The 20,621-nt window shown below is 46.3% G+C and overlaps 1 protein-coding gene across 1 annotated transcript in view; it reads right to left on the bottom strand.

Moving 5' to 3' along the window:
* Positions 1 to 20,236, bottom strand: part of DPP6 (dipeptidyl peptidase like 6) — a 425,888-nt gene extending 405,652 nt beyond the window's left edge. Inside the window, exon 1 of the mRNA XM_075704683.1 lies at positions 20,036 to 20,236. Within this exon, the coding sequence (XP_075560798.1) occupies positions 20,036 to 20,236 (201 nt within the window). The remainder of the gene's footprint in view (positions 1 to 20,035) is intronic.
* Between the last annotated feature and the right edge of the window lie 385 nt (positions 20,237 to 20,621).

Here is a 20,621-nt window from a genome sequence, read left to right as displayed (position 1 = left end):
TTTGCTCCTGGAATGTTAAATTATCTCTACAAGATAGTATGGCTTCTATAAGGCAGACCCATAAAATTCTGTGTCTTAGTGATTAGGAAACTTTCTGAAAGATTATTTCACCCATCCGGACAGATTGTTACAACTCCCTTGTTCTCCTTTTTTAATTTAGCCTAAATTAAATTTTTATTGCCAAAACTGTCCATAAAGTCAGGACAACCTTGCCAGTTTCATGAATTACACAGTTTGGAAAAAAAATTACAGTTCATTTGGAAAATAGCTCAGCTAAGCTTACCTAAGTACCTCAGCACAAACCTCATCGTCTCTGTGCCAGGCACTGTATGGATACCAACAGAAAGGTAAGTAAATTCTACCAAAAATAATTTATTGTTAAAGCATGATACAAAAGACAGACAGATGCATACAGAAGGGGAACAGATAGCGGAAATGTGTCAGAGACAGTTGATCTCATTTCCTAATGAGTCAGGTAGAAATTACCGAAATACGCCCTTTGCTATCAGAAAAGAATTCAGCATTCCCAAATTGCTACATATTTCCAGTGTCCCGACAGCTGTGAAACTACAGAGAAAAGATGGACCTATTTCCCTGCAATAGCTGGTTCTTAGAGAGAATGAGAACAAAACTATTCTCAGTTACTCTGTTAACTGAACGGTCTGTGGTCACACTCTCCTACTTCTAACCCACTGATGAATCACTGGAGACTCTATTTGCTGTCATGTAATGCCATCTCTTGTTTTCTTGCTTTCTTTTTTAAGACTTAGGAGGAAGTGTCATTAAGTTAACTGACATAAGAGGAAAGGCTTCAGATCTGAAGGGCTCACACACTTGAAAGTTTGTCTACCCACAGGATCAGTTACTCTAATAAATTACTTATCCCCACAAGTCTTGGCTTTAAAACTAAGTATGGCACAATATCGCGGGTCTATATAGAACTGGTATAGTCTAATGTAACCTTAACTTAACCTTCTTGTCTTCAAGCACAGAGGGTCTTCCACTACAAAGACCATTGCCTCATAAGGGAATTAGAATGTCAAAGCAAGCTGTCTGTAGGGCCCACGGTGACATGCATGGCTGAAAAGAAACAGCATGCACTAAATGAAGCACTGAGCTGGAAAGAAAGAGGAAGGACAGTTTCATGACTCAGCAAGTGGACTGACTCCCTGAAGGCACAGATGATTTCCCTGTCTCTCATAGGACCAGATTATGTGATGCTGGGCAATGTTATATTAAATGTTTTTAAGCTGAATTCTGCTAAGTGAGCATTACAGTATTACTTAATTCACAAACATTCACCTCTGGGTGCTCTGGGACTTCTGGTACTATTTGTATAAATGCAGAGGGTCAGCATTGCCACTGAGGTCACCGACTTGTGCTTTGGACTCCTATAAAAGTAGCCCCATGCATACATCAAGGTATTCTCAATGCATTAACAATTGTTCCTCAATTCACTATCTATGGAATGGGAATAAACTCCTCCTCATGCTCAGCAGCTGTCCTGTGAAAACAAATTCACTAGCATTTGAGATGCCTTCAAATACTGTGGCAGTAAATGCTAGAGAAGAGCCCATGAGAAAATTAAACAGCATCTGAAGAGAGCACAGATTAAAGCCTAGGGCCACACATTAAACAACAGGGGGAAAATGAAATGTTGAAGAGCTTTTCATAAAATCACTGTGAGCACGGGAAGAGGGGTCCTGTGGAAAAAACCCCACAATGATATGCAATCACTTAATTAAAGACTAACATAAGGCATACAAGGAAACTAGATTAATGAATACAAAAAAGAGTTGAATGAAGGGATTCACTGGCAACTTTAAGTCCAGCACTGCTTATATTTTTTGAGTGCCTGATGCAGTGATGATTTCTCTGATACATATTGTAATAACATGCAGAGATATCTAAAGGAGCCCTGAACAACCTCTATCAGCGACTGAAAGTTTACAGCCACGTGAGTAATCAGTAGATAAATTAGTTCTGACTAATATGAATGAGCAGCAGCTGAAGCTGGCACTGCATCAGCACAACACAGTGCTCGCGGTACCCTCCGTTCTTCCACAAGAGTACCGCACCGGGCCGTGCGCGTATAGCCTGGGCGTACGGGAAGCTCATCCCTTGGGCAGACACAGCCCTGGGGAGGCACTGATTTAGATCAACTACGTGTTTGGTGGCATGTGAAATTTCAGCTCAAACAACCATGAAAATCCTGAGTGTTCAACATATATTAGCACTTTCATGCAGTATAAGCTGTACCGCTTGATCTTTGCTGTCTTGAGAAGTAGAAAAAACAGGCTGGAGTTTTAGTGCTTCACAGTTTGGATGTTTTGTTGGGTGAATCATTTCTGTCGCAATGCCTTTTAGCCCAGGGCTTAGAAAAGCCATCAAGAACAGAAAGCACGAGTAAGATTATACGACATAATAAGAATGCTTCATCTTAACAGCAGCATAGAAACAATATCAGATGGCTTTTATTGCATAACCAAAATCTTCTGGAAAATCTGCCGAATACCACAGAGGGATTTAAAAGCTCCTGAAAAATTAAATGGCATACAAGAACAGAAGCCAGCTGTCTAACTCCCAGTCACGTGCTACAGCCATGGTGTTTGCTGACTTACTGCTCAAGTGCAGCATGCTTTCCCTCTGCTGCTGGGATGAGATAACTGGAGATTACTTTGACAATTCCTACCACAACAACATACCCGCTGTCCTGTGTACCCAAACCACTTCTTCACACTTGTGAGAAGCTGTCATCTGCATCCCCTGCCTCTAACCGCACCGGTGTAGCATCACCACCTCTCCCTCAGCATCCATTTCAGAAATCACTGCTTCTGCTGTTCCCCTCCTGCATGGTCCAAAAAGGGAGAGGGCCCTTCTCCTCTGACAGTGTCAGGATAATTGGTAAGAAATTTGCTGCCTTAGAGTAGTCTTGCTACATTAAATATCTTCACACACATGCCTCTCATCGCTTTATTTGAAGAAGTGGCTGCATTAGTTTTAAACAAGTCTGTGCCGTAGGTCAAATTTTCAAAAGTGCTCAGGGCCAGACGCAATAAAGGACACAGCTGCTTACAAGTCAGGCACTGCCATTCCTACATAGTCAACAGTTTGAGCCCACTGTGAGCTTGAAAAATCAGCCTATGGGGTACTGAGGGGAAGAGGCAAACGGGAATTGCCTGACGCGTGGTACCCCTTCTTGGGCATTTGTTTACACCCACCAGCTGCTGAGGATCAGAGCCCTACATCTCAGAGCTCTTCCCACCACCACACGGCCATACTCGCTTTCCCTCAGTTTCCTTTCCAACTCACCCATCTCACCTGTGTTCAGAAAGGACAAGAGAGGAGAGCCCTTCCGAGTCTGCAGCAACAGCCAAGAGCTCACCCTGGGAGATGGGTTTTGAACAAGACTGAGAACCAACCCCAGACCAGATGAATGCCACAGCTGCTAAAGCATCATGTAGCAAGTAGGCAGTTTCTCCTCCTCCAGACAGAGTTTCTAAAATAACTGGTGTTTTATAAGAGACTCAAACCTTCCAATGCACGTTAAACACACTCTGAACCCACATAAGGCAATGAGGCATTGAAGGGCACCTGGTGTGTTCCTAGATGAAAGGAACTCTTGTTCTACCTGTTTCTGGTTCACAGAGAGACTGATGGACTTGGGTGCTTCCAGCTGAGCAATTCTGTCACACAAACAGCACTGCTGTTGTGGCCTGGGGATCACTTATATTAAAAAAGGGAAATATCCAGTAAGGTTGTTCAAACTCTGAGCTAGTTTTCTCAATCATTTGGATGTATTGAGCTACTAAATGCTCTTTAGATACCTAAATCTGCAATTCATATAATCTGGAGATAATTTGCATTCAGATTACACTGCTGTGGTCCTATAACACAAAACAAACCTTCTTTCAAAGGCTTATCAGCCATAGGGTTTCCTTTGCATTCCATTTGTCTTTGTTGCTGAGACAGGCAAAGGTACGGTCTGTAAAGGACTCTGGGACTCTGTGCAGAAAAGCTAGAGCAAAGCACTTTGACAAACCAATAACATATAATTCTACAATAATAAAGGAAAAAGAACTGCTCTGAATTAGTTTTGCCCATACAGACCATATGCAACTAAAAGGCAAGCACACGTTGCCGCCCGTATAGTGACAGACCTCTTAACATCTTGCCTCTTGAAATGGAAAAGTGTTTGGCCTACAAGGGAGATAGCTACAAATCCTTAGAGAAATATCATATACCTGGTGCACCTGACACAATTTGTTTAAAATGCCACAATCCAGGGACTCCTGAATAAACTGGACAGAACAACCTTAAAAATATGTGCAAAGGATGGATTCAGCCCTGTATTTTACTACATTTTACCACATTTTTTTTTTACAAACACTGAGTGTAATAACCTCTACCCCTTCAGGAGATTCTTCCAAAAGATGTTTAGCCTGCATAATTAAAACTGAAATTCCTGGAGGAATAGCTGGAGGTAGAGATGTCTTCACTGGCATGCAAAATTTCAGTAGATTTAGTTGTAAAAGGGGACCCTGTGGTTTCTCTGCTTCCAAGGGCAGGTATATAATCCCATAAAAATAGAGTTACTGAGATCCACCTTAAAGCCAGATATGACTTTTAGCTTTGCCCATTCTTACAGGAAAGCTCTTCCAGTACTTCAATGCTCAAGATCTTAGAAATCTTATTATTTCCAGCCTAAACCAATTTATGGCCAGATTACAGCCATCTATTCATACTCCAACAATATCCTTCATCTAAAAAACTTTACTGTCCCCCAGAGAAGGGCCCATTGACCTGAATGAATGAGAAGCAGTGATTATTGAAGCTGACCAAGAAAAATGCTGGGAATGCCTGGGTCTGACAATGAAACTTCGTCCTAGATAGAGATCCTGAGGATGGACAGATTCTCTGTTTCCACCACTACCAGGAAAGGGGAGAGACCAAGTCACAGAAAATTCTAATCTCCTGCTTTGATAAGAAGACCGATTTAGTATGAAAAGCCTTTTTCCCTCTTAGCAAGCACACAAACTTACATTTAAGAACTCTGAAGATTACATCACCGTGAAGTAAAGAACAGATTTTAGTGCTGTACTTTGCTGGAGTGCTCACAGCTCCAGGGGAAGAAAAGAGAAGTAAGTGCTAACTATGACCGATGTTTATTCTAAGTTTGCATCAGAAAGTTTAGTAAAGTCAATAGACAAACTCTCAAATAACCCATTTGACTAAGAGCAGCCACCAGATTTCCTCACCCAGTCTTAGAAATTCTGGGTATCCAACTGATGTTAAGAGGCTCAGTTTCCAGAAATCTAGTTGCCCATTCACCCCTTAACAAGCCTCTGCCTGGCATTCATGAAAACAAATGGAACAGAAAAATAAAATACAAATAGTCACATTGTCTTGTCTGTTTGGAAAGTCACAGCCAGCCCATATGAAAGGGGGGAGAGGGAGAGAGGAAATGCAGTCCCTAATGCCCAACATGTATTTTGCAGTGAATCGATCAATCATTCTTATTCTGTTTGTAGAAATGCCTTGAACAGAACAGAACGGTCCTGAAATGGTTCATCACTCACAAACATTTAATGAAAGTGGGTTCGGTTTTTGGTTTATGATACAGCATGCTGGAGGAGATAAGTTTTCTAGATGAGATACAGGTAGTACACAGAAAAGCAATCTACTTCTTTCTGCTTTCCAGTGCTGTCCAAGGCACTGGGTTAAAGAAAAACACAGGAGTGGGCTGCTGCCAAAATCAGCCACACAGATCTTACTTATCACTGCTAGAGACATTGATCCTTGCACAGTTCATCTACACAGCATTGTGGCAAACCGGAAAAACCTCTGGCACACACATGCGCTATCATTTGTTCTTTAAGTTACTTTAAGCATACAGCCTTGCATTTTATGAGTCTTCCCCTCAATTAATATCTATCTCAGCAATGTACCATTCAAACAATGCTCATGAAACCTTTCATAGGGGCACCTGAAGCCTGCTGATTGAGTTGTCTCACAGAAGCCTTGCTAATAATATACATTTGGAGTGCTTTTAATCACTTTATGAAGTTAGGAAATTCTCATCTATTGAACTCCAGTGGACCACAGAGAAATTTTATGGCTCGTCACCAATCAAGATCAGGTGAAAAGAATGCAGAACGGCACTTTCAAATTAAATTACAGTTTTTCAGGTTGGACTGCCACAATCTGTCTTTAGCAAAAGAGGAGCCTTTTGTGGAACTTTTAGAGCAAATTCAATCCTCCGATTCACACTGCTGCTCCCTACATTTTATACTAAATTGCACAGTTAAAAAGCTGACTATGGCATTCTCATGTATCTTTCCAGCCCAATAACGTTGTGCAATCTGCCAAAAGCCCACTTGCATAAGAGCTTCAGCTTAGCACAGACAGGAAGAAACTGTGACGGAATACAGTTGTAATTTGAGGGATTTCACCTGCAGATCTACAGAGTGGGATTAAACTGGTTTTAACCTTGCTATTAACCTTCACCTTCTCTCTCTAGTGCCATGAAGCACTTCTTTCTAGCTTGTCCAAAGAGGAGAGAGCCACTACAGGGCTGCGCAGTTGCTATAAGCATCCTTGTATCTGTGAGAGAAAGACAGCATTCATTACCTCATGACCCAACATGAGAGAAGACAGCTGATTTCCTCTCTTCTCCCTCTCCTCTAATATGAAGCTTGCCCAACACCTGGAGAAGAACAGCTTATTGAGGAGCATACAATTTGCTATTGACTGAACTGTAAAAACAAAACAAAAAAACCCAGCCATAAAGTAATCCTTTTGGCCATGTTTACACATGCTCTGAATTTGCATCCTGGGAATGTGCTAAGTGACCTTCCCTGAACATTCATAGGAAGAGAATTTCAACCCACCCTGAGCTTAAATGCTCACAGACAGTCAATGTTTCAGTGACGCTTTCTGAAAGCTTTCTTACCAGAAACCTGATCCAAGCCCATGCCATGAGCTCCGTTCTTGCAAACCCACATTGATAAATCTGGACAAGAGTCTCCCAGAATGACTGAATGCAAAAAGGAAGGGGTGTAGAAAATGTGCTTTTCAGTTACAGATCTCCTAGCTAAGCAGCCACGCATAATGGTGAAGGGTCAGGAAAGATGAAGATTCAGCCTGAAAAGCCACATAACTGCAATCACGTAACACAAGGTAGGAATGCAGACTGCACTGCATGGTGATAGCGTGAGAAACTCTCAGCTCCCGTCTGTAAGTGAAGGCCTGAGGATATAAGTAGATTCTCCTTGAGACCTCTCCAAACACGTATATTAAACACATGCTTCCGTACAACCTTGTAATACACTGTTAACCTAGGCTGCAGTTACACCAGAAAGGGATATATTCTGGTGTAAATTGAAGTGGAAAGGGACAATGTTCTGTAAGTGCCAAAATATACCTTGAATTTGTTATCCTCAATACAAACATTTCATAAGGATAATAATTTTTTTTTCTGAGATTGCAGCTGTAACACTACATAATTGGTCACTAATTAAGTATTTATAGAATATCTTCCTAAAGACATTCCAGAAGAGGAGAGGACAAGAACTATACACAACCAGCTTTTCTGTCAGGTATTTTATAAAGATATGAAATACTTGGTGCATTCTAAAGAGAAAGAACATTGGTAAAAGTTATCATAGAACCAAAATATGGGAGAAATGGCTTTCAACCTCTCCCCTCTGGGGACATCAGAACACTTCAGCAGAGGTGGGATAAGGGTGGGAAAGACATTTCAGGAAAAAACATCACACAAAAACTCCTCTTCTCCCAGATTAGGGAGAACCTGCCCTCCTCCCCAGAGCTAGTTCCTGGATTAGGCTAAGTAGGAGGAAACGGCAAATGTGGAATATTCTGTCTCAGCCACAAGAAAGGTTTTGCCCTATAGCAAAAAATATTTTACAAGCAAAATTCTTTGGCTTCCAGTATCAGAGCTGGCATCCAGTTCTGTGCATCACAGCTTTCCTCTTTCTTCTTTCCCTTCCTTGTCCCTTGTCTGGTTTTCATCCTCTTGCCATTTTCTCTTGCTTTTGGAGCCTGCCTCATTCTTTCTCCCAGTGGCAAATTAAACTGAGGACATTGCTTGGAAATTCACATCCAGCCTCTTAATGAGTGCTTCATGGCTGTATCTCCTTTTGGGCAAAGAAGTTGTCTCAGAAAGGTTTTAACACACTACATAGCCAGAATAGCCCAGACATCACACACAGGACAGAGAGTCTTTGAAAACAGAAAAAAAGAAAGAAACCTGAGAGACAGCAACCACAAATGACTCCATTCTGCCCATCTTCCTTTCCACATGTGCTTCCTTTGTTTTTTCTCAGTGGCCTTTCCCACCTTCCCAAGTACATGACTTTTAACCCAGACAACCCTTCCATCTATCAAGAGCCTGATGTGCATGTTTATACTGCCCCAGGACTAACCTTGTCACTTCACCACATTAGCTCACGTTTCCATCTCTGACAACTTGTGGCATGTTTTCCCTCAACCAACAACCACTTTCTTTTATATGACACATAGCACTTTAGCAGCCAAAGCACAATAGTCTGATAACTGCTCATCCAGCATCATGTATCTTCTTATTATCTGCTACATTATCCTTATCTAATTGCATGCACTTTGGCTCAATCTGACATTTTCAAAACTACAGATGCTTATTAGCTTTTCTTAGCTAAAAGAAAAATGTGCATTATAGTGATTATCAGTTCCTGGCACTGCCTGTGAAACATTGTAACGAGAAAGACCTTTAGCCCACCATAAACAAGCACAATCAGGCCTGTTTTGGTTATTAGCAATGCTCCCACAAATGTTGCCACCATCAGAATTAATGACCACACTGCTAATTATTAATAATCTCATGTTTCTTTGGTTCTTTTTAGCCCAAAGCTTTAGGCCAAAAGCAGAAATTATTTAATTCTGCACCGCCACAGTGAAGCCACAAATGAAGTCATGGCCTTGATTCCTTTATAGTATCCAACAGATGCAGGTCCTGCCCCACAGGGGTAACTAACTAGCTGGAGGTCATGCAGCAGGTCCAGTGGCAGACCCAGGAACAGCAAGACTTCCCTAATGGTCATTCCAGTGCTCTACCACAGATCCATGTCACCTCAAACAGAAGGTATAGAAATGTGCCCAGAAATCAGTGAGAATTACCCACTCCTTGAAGAGGCCTCTTCCAAGCACACAGAACTCAAACAAAGAGAGTATAAACAAGGTAAGTACAATAGATCAGGTTACTGTGATCCTAAACCTTGGCTACATCAGTCCCTATTAATTACTCGTTTGCAATGAATCACTGTGTGTTGCTTGTGCTGCAGTTCACAACAGAATGAAGCAGCTGCTTAAACAGCACCCACTTTATCAGAGACACCGTTGTAAAGCACTGGAATACCATCAGTGTTTTCTCCACGTGCCTCCTCTTGTATCTGGGATTACAAACACCCAAATTAAAAAAAAAAGAAAAAAAAAGAAAAACTTAACACAGAACAGACAGAGGAACTGTATCAATAAAGTGCTTACATTCAGTATGCCTAGCAGGAAGACTAGTAAAAGTGGAAACCTTTGGTTCACTATAAACCATCTATGTCTCTATGGCAACATTGTTGTTGATTTTTACAGCTTCCCTATCAACAATGTAATAGATGTTTAGTCTTTTAAATATTACCTTTCTTTTCTGGCACCTAAAGGAAAGAGGAAAAACAAAACCAAAGACAAACCATATTTAATATAGATTATCCAGAAACACAAGAAGGGATTTAGCAATAAATGACAAACAAATAAAGATAGGATTCTACAGTCACATGAAACATAATCCCATGAGCAATCTGTGCAAATCTCAGAGCTGTGTATACAATAAACTTATCTTGGGACAATCAGTCTCTTATGCAAGAGGTCAAGCATATTTAAAGCGGATCCCAACATCCTCTTTCCTCTCTGCTCAAGGCTCCTCATGTTCCTCTGGAATATGAGATAACCTGACCTGACTGTCCTGAGAGGAGAGCAGGGGAGACAGGCAGCAGCTGAAACTTGCATTTTGCAATGCTAGAGGGCATGTCACTGTGAAGCGGCTGGAGAGGAGCCATCTGAGGTTTTTGCTGGGAGATCCATCTTTAGGCGCCAAGGGCAGAGAGAGATAAGGTTGCCAGCAGCCACCTGTTAGATAGGGAGGAAGAACTGACTCATGACTTCCCGGCAGTGCAAACAAAACTGAGTTTTTCTCCCATGAGGAAGGACTGGGGAAATGGAGAGAGGAAGAGCTGAGCTGTGCCTGCAGCATCTATTGCTCTTAAGGTACTGGGAGGTCTTGGGAGCAAATGGGAAAGGCCATCCACGCCAGAGCCACCTCCCACACCACCCAGCTTGCCAGCTGCCACCACATTGCTTCTATGACCCTGGCACAAGCATAAATGCCTGTTTTGCTACTGCCAGCAGCCAAAGGCTGGCCTTATAAATACAAGTCTTTTTTAGTCCACTTTAGGAAGAGGCACTGCACGACACTTGAGTTCATCTTCACAGACACAAACCCTACATGACTGGGCTCTGCAAACCACTGCTTATACCCTTGAGAAGGGACAACAGGCAGTAACAAGCCTCCTGCTGCTTCCCAGATGCTGGACTTTATTCTCCCTCTGCCTCTGCCAGAATGGGAGGAAAGCAGAAGGCACAGGGATCCTGTGTAAACCTGCTGCTGGCTCTGCTCACCAGGTGTCTTCAGATCTACAGCTTGGAGACTGCAGTAACATCTGTAATTGCTCACTCTCCATGGGTTTCATTTCTCCTCTGACTAAAATACCACAGCTACTTTCTTTGATAGAGAGTTGGAACTCATTTTAATGGAAAATAAGGAACATATACATACTTTTGTCATAAACACTTTAAAATTAATGACTGTGGTATAACTGGAGCTGAGGTTACCAGGCATTTCCCACTGCTGCTTTTCCATTTCATGCATTTCTGTACATCCAAGATAGCAAGCCTGGGGAGAAATTTGCATTTGCTTTTGAGGTCTGCCTAGAGTGAAATCTACTTGAAATGCTGGAGCAGATGCTATTGACAAATACAGAAAAGAACCATTCCCCCCCCCTCCCCCCCCAAAAAAAAAAAAAAAAAAAAAGTATTAAGAAACTCCTATCCTTCCTTTTGGATGCTTTAAATCTCCCTACTCTCAAAGCAAGCTCCAAACCCTTGAACAGCTAGAGGAAAACATCAGACGTTTGAAATGTCACATGGAAACTGTCACTAATGAGTGCTAGATGCAGCAAAGACTTAAATGTTCCAGACTTCACAATTAGTTTTACATCTGTAAGAATATCCTTGGCGATAACTGGAATAATTTTTAGTCTTAAAGCCCCTGTGGCCCAGGACCAGAAATTGCAATAGCTCACAGGGCTGAGGCACAGCAAGCCATCACTGCCGCAGAGCTGTCTGTAAGGCACTGTCTATGACACAATGTGTCAACTCGGCCTCTGATTGTCCACCTGCAAAGTGAAGATAATAATGTTAAATGCAGTTTTAAAAGGCACAGAGAAAGCAACTCATGGGAGAATCTATGTAATAGCAGAGCTCTACTAACAAGCACCTTGTTTAGAGGCAAATAATTTACACTACGCAAGTGATAAGCAATTAAAAATACGCTCAGTGGAAATATGGTAAGATTTCATCAGCAGAGATTCACAATATTGGCCTTTTTCACATTACCTCGCACACTCCATTAGCTTTGCTTAAACTTACTGCTTGCAGTGTGGATGAGTATCAGACCCCGCTCTTCCTCTCTCCCTGGCTCCACATTACAAGTTCCCCGAGGCTTAAAAACTGCGTTAATCTTTGCTGTGATCTTTGGGAAGACTTTCAAGTGCTATTTTAATGAAACAAAGTATGAAAGATCTCTAAATTAAAGTGCTTAAAAGCTGAGAAGTAACTGAAACTCCAGCTGAATGTGGGAAATGAAGGTTTCCAAACACTCTACAGGTGGAAAAGGTGTGAAGGACTTGTGTTTCCACTATACAAAAACCACAGCCCATTCACCCTTCAAAACACCCTCCTGGATTGTACCACTACGCTCGTCCTCTGTTCCCTTCTACGCTACCCTGTGCTGCAAAATATACACGTGCCCAATGCCCATGTCTTGCTCTCATTTTTAGTTACATATTGGCAGTAAATACTATGGTACACCAGATTTCTTCATATAGACTAATGCACAGACTCAAAATATGTTTTAGCTCAGTTAACTCACCCACACTGAATCTCATCATTTCCAAACACCTGCAGTTTAATGAATACAGATAACATTTTCAAAGGTACATAAGTGAGTAAGAACCTGATCCAAAATGAGTATTTGTGCACCTAACTTGGAAATAGATTCCAATACATGGTTTTGGATTTGACCATAAATCTTTCAAAAAACCCTGAATTTAGAAACCTAAATTATCTGTGTGTACTTTTGAAAATTTACACTGTATCACAACCTAGTATGCATGCAAGAGGCTTTTGGAAAAAGACTGGGGTTTTGTTTTCCTTTGGGAGAAAAGAGAAAAAACATTCCCATAGAAGAAAGATTCGTTTTTCCCGTCCTTCCACCATGCTTGAATATGGGACTACTTAAAACTGTTGTTGAACAATTTTTTTTATGAGGTTTGAAAACAAATATTTCTCCCTGATGGTGAAAAAGGGAGTTACAAAACTGTCATCAAGTCAATCAAACCTAGAGAAAGCAATCAGGAATTGAAAATAACCCTCACATGTAGGTATGAGTATGTAAACAACTGGTTGGTTGGTGCTTTACTAGAAAAGTAATTAAATGCCAAGTGCTCTATAGGAACAGTGTAATCAAGACACGCTGCCACCCCTTGGTCACAGGATGAAAATGCAGGTACATCACTGCAACGTGCTGGGAATCATCCAGCATCCCAGGCAAAAATCCCAGTAATATCAACTTGCAGCTAATGTACTTTAATGGGAGATTTTGCTGGACCATCACAAGCATAAATATATTAGCCCAGATTAACGTAAAGGTTTTTATTTCAAGGGACAAAATCCTCTGACTCCCAAAGAACATTTTCAAAGCTGCGATAGACACCCTAAGAACTGTCTTCTTTCTGGCTTTTCTGAAACAAAAATACACAGAGGAATGGAGAGCAGCACATATTCACAGATTTTTTTTCCCCACCCCCTATGTTTTTGAAAGCCCCTGGGAAAACAACACGAGCTGCTCTGACCCTGGGCTCGATGTCTTCTTTCTGCACGGGAGCTACTAGCTACTAGCTCAAGAGAAATAATGTGAGCAGAGTACTCTACATAAAGTATCCCAACTTACTGCACAGTTCACTACTGTTAAAGAGATGATTCAGCCTCTTCACACAGTTATTCCTAAATACTTAAAAATACATTCTCTCAGGCAGGTTTTTTTTTTAGTGCATGCATCATCATCATGGCTAGTAAAGACTGCAGAAACAGAGGCTGATTTTACACTGACAGCAAATATCACAAGGTGGTTTAATTCTAAATTTAGCTATAAAGCAAAGCATAAAAAGCATATCACCTCCAGATCAGAGTGTCCATTATTCAGTAATCACAAAATATATGACGGGCTTCCATGCAAATAAAACCCATGATTTTTATGAGGTTTATAACTACTTCTTTTGAAGGAAGTAGGCTGTAATTTTTATTAATTTCAAAAGGTGAGCTTACAGGATGTCAGTAGGGCCGAATGATTTCCATTGAAAGAACTAGTCCCAGCCCTCTACATCTTAATGGCTGTAGGATAACTGAGTTCAATGTCCAAGAACTCACCAAGAAGAGGCAGAAGACTCTTGGAGACTTACACAGTAGTTTCTGTCAATAAGCACAGCAGTACAGATCTGCAGATAGATTTCTGGTTTCAATTCAGATTACTGTATCTTACAGTAATGTTATAAATCCTGAAGTCCTACAAACCCTTCTATAAAATTAAATTGCTCATCTCTTTGGGAAAAGACCACACCACTTCTGAAATGCCTGTTGTCTGCAGCTCAAGCCTCAACCTTTCTGAAACACTGTCCTTGACACACATTTCTAGGAGGCAATAGCTCTTCCCATTAGACAAATAATGAACTGAAAATTAACACTTTCAATTACATGCAACAGTAAGTCTGACACCAAATTACAATTTTTTTTACACTAATGGCTTTGATTCTCACTTTATCAGACTCATTCTATTAACAAATGATATTTGATTTACTTAATCCTTAATTTATTCAAGCAGGAAACACAGTTTTACTGAAGCGTTTCAAAATTATCGGTATTTATATCTGAATGAAAAACTTCTCAAAACGCAAATCAATCTGAATAATCAATTGCAAAACTAGCAAAGTATAATATATGGCCAAATGTAGTTTTAAGCAAATGCAAGAAAGAAATAAATATTCAGAATTCAGTTATGGAAAGAATATTCACAGTGATGAAAGCTTTTGTACTTTGAGTCTGGCTGGTTTTATATGGTTAAGTCTCCTACTACAGCCAAAAGGAGTTTTGGCTAAGTAATGAACCTGTAAGAATGCAGCATATGGCTCTTTATATAGAAAAAGTTTTATGATGTTTCAGTGGAGGGTTCAATATTTTTAACACATAACTTATCATGCAAAATTTAATTTAAAAAGGACTTCTATGATCATCATTTTATAGACAGTACCTTATAAGATAGATCAATATTCTGTGTTACAGAGAAGTGCTGAATTTCTTATGCACCTGATTAATTCATTGTTATCATCCCAGTAATTAAAAGGAGCGGGGTTATACACAATCAGCATGATACATCTTACTCAGCACCTCCTGGCAGTTGCCTGCAAAAATTAAACTCATTAATCACTGTGATGCCAAAGAAGAAAAAGCTTGGAAAAAATAAAAAAGCTCTATTTTATGGGAAAAAAATTCTCAAGTCAACATCTAGGAGAAAATCCCTTCCACAGTACAGTATGGAAAGCATTCACCTCATCAATCTAAAAAGGAGAATTTTTTTACTAAAATTCATGATCTGTTATACCACCACACTAGATTTTACTAAGAGTCTTCACAGATATTTCCTCACATCTAAATGAGTGTAGTGAAAAAGCAATCCTACAGCAAAACAAAAATGTCATCAGAATTTTGTTTACAGCTGTTGCAGTAATTAACTTCAGTATCAATATTTGCAACTGGGAAGTGGTTTTCTGGGGTCATTTATACAGGACCCGGTTTCATCATTACTCTTCCCATACATAACATTTGAAAAATTTGCGATATTTAACCCAGGTTTTGTTCACAAGTTAGGTCTCCTATATATATTTTCTCATAGACCTACCATGATTTGAAACATTGTAAAAGCTTGTTAAAATACTAAAGAATGTTGTGACTTCTGCTTTGCTATACTTTCACATTACAAAACAATGTTCTCAAGTCCATCTCAATGATGGCTGTAGAGTGAAGTGAGCAGTTGTCATATTAATCCACAATTGTCTTTGTTTTAAATTTTATTACAAAGTTACCGCTTCCTCTTTAGCTTCATATAGGCTTCATCTAGTATTTTTCCACCAGTAGTACTTCCAGTGGACAAAATGCTTACTAACAATACTGCGACCTTCAAAGGCAAGATCCTGTCTTTCCCTCTGTTTTGTACTGCATTGAGGTCTGTACCGGTTCTTAAAAATATAGTACTGAATGCAGCACACATATTTCAATACGGAAGTCATCATCAGTAACCAATAAAAAAAAAATCTCAGTTCTCTCCTGATTATTAATCACATGACAAAGTTAGGAACAGAACAGTCTCATTCTCAGGTTGGTTTTGTATTTCCAAGTGTGGCCAGGCAAAAAAACACCAACTTTGTTTCTACATTTTAAAGCTCTGGCCTTACCTACTAGATTGATGTTGAAGGATGAAAGACAACGTGAATGTCCTACTATAGTATTTGTGTAAAAGCAAAATCAGAAGTCTAATCACCTTAAAAAGGAGTTTCTCATACCATCTCATTAAGCCCTTCCCCATGATAAGCAACAGCACATCCTCCTGGCACCCGCACACACAGACCGCCCTCCTTGCACCTCTCCCGTAGTCCTTGCCTGCTGCCTGCCTCATTTTTCCCTTTGCCTCAGGGATTTCACAGCGGGGCTGCATTCGCTCGTCCTGGGCGAGCCGCCTGCTGCAGCCGGGGGCGGGAGAGAAATCTCACCACGGCCAAGGGCAAGAGGCCCACGGATCGGCTCGCAGCCCGTCCCGGGAGGGTGCAGCACGGCGGCAGCTCCTCCTGACCCGGGACCGGGGGGTTTCAGCACCTCGGGCAGCTCCTCCTGCCCCGTCCCGGGAGGGTGCAGTACCTCGGGCAGCTCCTCCTGCCCCGTCCCGGGAGGGTGCAGCACCTCGGGCAGCTCCTCCTGCCCCGTCCCGGGAGGGTGCAGCACCTCGGGCAGCTCCTCCTGCCCCGTCCCGGGAGGGTGCAGCACGGCGGGCAGCTCCTCCTGCCCCATCCCGGGAGGGTGCAGCACGGCGGGCAGCTCCTCCTGCCCCGTCCCGGGAGGGTGCAGCACCTCGGGCAGCTCCTCCTGCCCCGTCCCGGGAGGGTGCAGCACGGCGGGCAGCTCCTCCTGCCCCGTCCCGGGAGGGTGCAGCACCTCGGGCAGCTCCTCCTGCCCCGTCCCGGGAGGGTGCAGCACCTCGGGCAGCTCCTCCTGCCCCATCCCGGGAGGGTGCAGCACGGCGGGCAGCTCCTCCTGCCCCGTCCCGGGAGGGTGCAGCACCTCGGGCAGCTCCTCCTGCCCCATCCCGGGAGGGTGCAGCACCTCGGGCAGCTCCTCCTGCCCCATCCCGGGAGGGTGCAGCACGGCGGGCAGCTCCTCCTGCCCCGTCCCGGGAGGGTGCAGCACCTCGGGCAGCTCCTCCTGCCCCGTCCCGGGAGGGTGCAGCACCTCGGGCAGCTCCTCCTGCCCCATCCCGGGAGGGTGCAGCACGGCGGGCAGCTCCTCCTGCCCCGTCCCGGGAGGGTGCAGCACCTCGGGCAGCTCCTCCTGCCCCATCCCGGGAGGGTGCAGCACCTCGGGCAGCTCCTCCTGCCCCGTCCCGGGAGGGTGCAGCACGGCGGGCAGCTCCTCCTGCCCCGTCCCGGGAGGGTGCAGCACCTCGGGCAGCTCCTCCTGCCCCATCCCGGGAGGGTGCAGCACCTCGGGCAGCTCCTCCTGCCCCGTCCCGGGAGGGTGCAGCACCTCGGGCAGCTCCTCCTGCCCCGTCCCGGGAGGGTGCAGCACCTCGGGCAGCTCCTCCTGCCCCATCCCGGGAGGGTGCAGCACCTCGGGCAGCTCCTCCTGCCCCGTCCCGGGAGGGTGCAGCACCTCGGGCAGCTCCTCCTGCCCCATCCCGGGAGGGTGCAGCACCTCGGGCAGCTCCTCCTGCCCCGTCCCGGGAGGGTGCAGCACCTCGGGCAGCTCCTCCTGCCCCATCCCGGGGGGTTTCAGCACCTCGGGCAGCTCCTCCTGCCCCGTCCCGGGAGGGTGCAGCACGGCGGGCAGCTCCTCCTGCCCCGTCCCGGGAGGGTGCAGCACCTCGGGCAGCTCCTCCTGCCCCGTCCCGGGAGGGTGCAGCACCTCGGGCAGCTCCTCCTGCCCCGTCCCGGGAGGGTGCAGCACCTCGGGCAGCTCCTCCTGCCCCATCCCGGGAGGGTGCAGCACGGCGGGCAGCTCCTCCTGCCCCGTCCCGGGAGGGTGCAGCACCTCGGGCAGCTCCTCCTGCCCCATCCCGGGAGGGTGCAGCACCTCGGGCAGCTCCTCCTGCCCCATCCCGGGAGGGTGCAGCACCTCGGGCAGCTCCTCCTGCCCCATCCCGGGAGGGTGCAGCACCTCGGGCAGCTCCTCCTGCCCCATCCCGGTGAGGTGCAGCACGGCGGGCAGCTGCGCCGGTCCCCCCCCGCCTTGCCTGTGCCTGCCCTCTGCCTCCACCCCACCGCAGGCAGGCCCCTTCCTCCTGCAACACACGCTTTTTAAAGGTCGTTTCCACTGGCTTTGTCACAACTTCATCCTTCCGACCTGAAGGACCCTCCACCGCAGACCCCCAGCGCAGCCTGCCCCAGCTCTGTTGGACGGGAGCACCTCTGAACTGCCCGACCCGGTCCACTGAACTTTCTCAGACACGTTGCCCCTTTAAAAATAATTCACACGAGGTGCCCACGTGCGTTTAGAAGGCACCCCAAATCCCTGTGTTTCTGGCCATGCTTTTTGCACTTAGTTGCAGGAGACACCCGAGCAGGCACCTTCCTCTCTACAGACGGCACCGCACAACAGTGCCCTCCACACACACAAACCCTGAGGGGAGAAAAGAAAAAGAAAATAAAAAGAAGAAAAAAAAACCCTCAACTCCCCTTTTAGTTTAATATTATTCTTATTCATATTATTTTGGAGCCTGTCAGCACAAACCACTCGCACATGCTAAACTGCATCCTTTGCTTCCCGGCTCAGCGCTTCTGGTGATCAGAGAAGCGGCTCCAGACATCTGCCGTCTCCAAATCCAGGGAGGCGAAATTAAAAGAGTCCAATAATGAGGAAAATGCGCCCGAGCCCAGCGCCGGCGGCGGCACTCGGCTGGCTGGCAGCGACACCTAGAGCCCAGCCGGGAAGGGCCCGCGGCCCCCTCCACGCCGGGCAAGGGTCGCGGGTGGGAGTGGGTGGCCGGGCACGGCCAGGGGTCCCCTCCCGCCGCCGGCCGGGCCAAGGAGCAGCAGCGCCAAGGTCGCTGCCGGTGAGCGGGTCACAGGGGTGGTTCAGGCTCCCGGTGCCCCGCTGGCCCCGGGGGGCTACCAGCGTGGCATCCACGGCGGGGAGGTTTAGGGCGATTTGCCTCGTCGCTGGAAAAGCGCGCTTGCTCCACGGACCGCGAAAGTTTTTGCAAAGGGCCGGGGAATTACAAGCCAGGCCGAGGAAGTTTCCCTGCGAACAGAACTCCCTCCCCGGGTGAGGCAGCCCTGCGTCGCGGCTGGAAGCGGTGCCTTTCCTGGGAAGGCTCCCAGAGGCAGAGCTGAGCCCTGCCGCAAAGCTAACGCGTCCCACCCGGGCAAGAAGTCTTTTTAACAGACACAAACATCATTCCCAACCGCAGCCATTTGCTTCCCCTTGTGCGCGCTTCCACAGAGGCAAAACACCCTCAAATCCCTCTGCAAACCTAACATCACCCAGGCTACGGGGAGCCCCCCCCCGGTTTGATCTATCGCTGGCCCTTCTTCGCCTCCCAGCTTCCTAAATCCCCTCTTTCCCACCCAAAAAAGAACTAGGCGCGACCGACCCAAGCCAGCCTACCCCCCCAGGCAGAGCAGCGGGCCGGCGCCGGGCGAGTCACCGGGCGAGGAGGCAACACGCAGCTGCACCCTTGGAAGCCGCTCGCTCGGGGGCAGCGCGGCAGCGGAAGGTGCGCGGCCGAAGTTTGCGCCTTCCCCGCGGGGGCTCGCCCGGGGGCGGCGGGGAGGGATGAGAGGGAGCCCCAGAAAGCGCTGCCCAGGGGTTAAAAAGTTTCCCCGCTGCCAGGTTGAGGGGAAAAGCAAGGAGGGAAGGACGAGGTGAAGACTTCTGCCCCCCGGGGAGTGTTAAAGGGAATAGAAATTACCATGGAATAACAATTTAAAAAAAAAAAAAAAAAGCGGGGGGGGGGCGGGGAAGCCTTGTCGCCTCGCTTGGAGGGAGGGGGCCGGAGCTTGCACTTGCCGCTTGCAGGGGTGCTGCCCCCGCGCCCCCCAGCCCGGCTCCGCGGCAGCCGCGCAAGCAGCCAGGGCACGGCGAGAGGAGCGGGGGCAGCGCGGGGGGGCGAGCCCGGCTCCGCTCGGCTCGGGGCGGGCTCCGTCCCGTCCCATCCCCGGCACTTCGGGGGAAGCAGAGGAGCGCAAAGACCCGCTTGGAAAAGCGGACAAACCGCAAGAAATCGCCAGGAGGGGCACACAGGCATCCGACAGGACGGCGGGAGGGGGGCGGAGGGGAAGGGGGGGACACCCAAAACCCAACCCAACCCAACGCGAACGACACCGGCGCTTACATCCTCCTCCTCGCAGTCACTTCGCGGCTGGTACTGGAAGCGGGGCCGGCAGCTTTCCTGTTGCAATGGACGCGAGGTCTTGCCGGCAGCGCCGTCCTCCTCGCTGCTCTGGGCGCCCAGGAGGTGACTGGCTTCGGGGGGAACGGGGAAAGAGCGGGAGGTGTTGATCTTCCCGCTGAACCGCTGGTACAGTGAAGCCATGAAGTCAATCCGCGGGAAACCAGGGGGAGGGAGGGAAAGACAGACGCTTCTCCCTCTCTCTTTTTTTTTTTTTTTTCTCCCCCTCCTCTCTTCTTTTTTGGCTACAGCATGCTACACGCGGGCGAGGCTCAGTCCCACATCAGTGGAAGGGAGAGCGAGGGATCCTGCTCCCCGCTCCTCTGCACCGGCACCCGGAGAGCAGCGGGGGGGGGGGGGGGATCGGGAGAGCAGGGAGGGGGGGAGCGATGGGGGGGAGAGGAGAGACGATAGATAAATAAATAATAAAACGCAATCGAGCCGTAACACCACAGGCCCCGGGAATGCTGCACCATCCAGTGTAGGGAAGGAAAAAAAAATAAAAGAGAAGAAGAAAAAAAAAAAAAGA

This window comes from Pelecanus crispus, chromosome 2 (assembly GCF_030463565.1).
Source record: "Pelecanus crispus isolate bPelCri1 chromosome 2, bPelCri1.pri, whole genome shotgun sequence".
NCBI lineage: Eukaryota > Metazoa > Chordata > Aves > Pelecaniformes > Pelecanidae > Pelecanus > Pelecanus crispus.
Note: the sequence above shows the minus strand (reverse complement) of the source record. Positions and strands in the feature narration are given on the sequence as shown.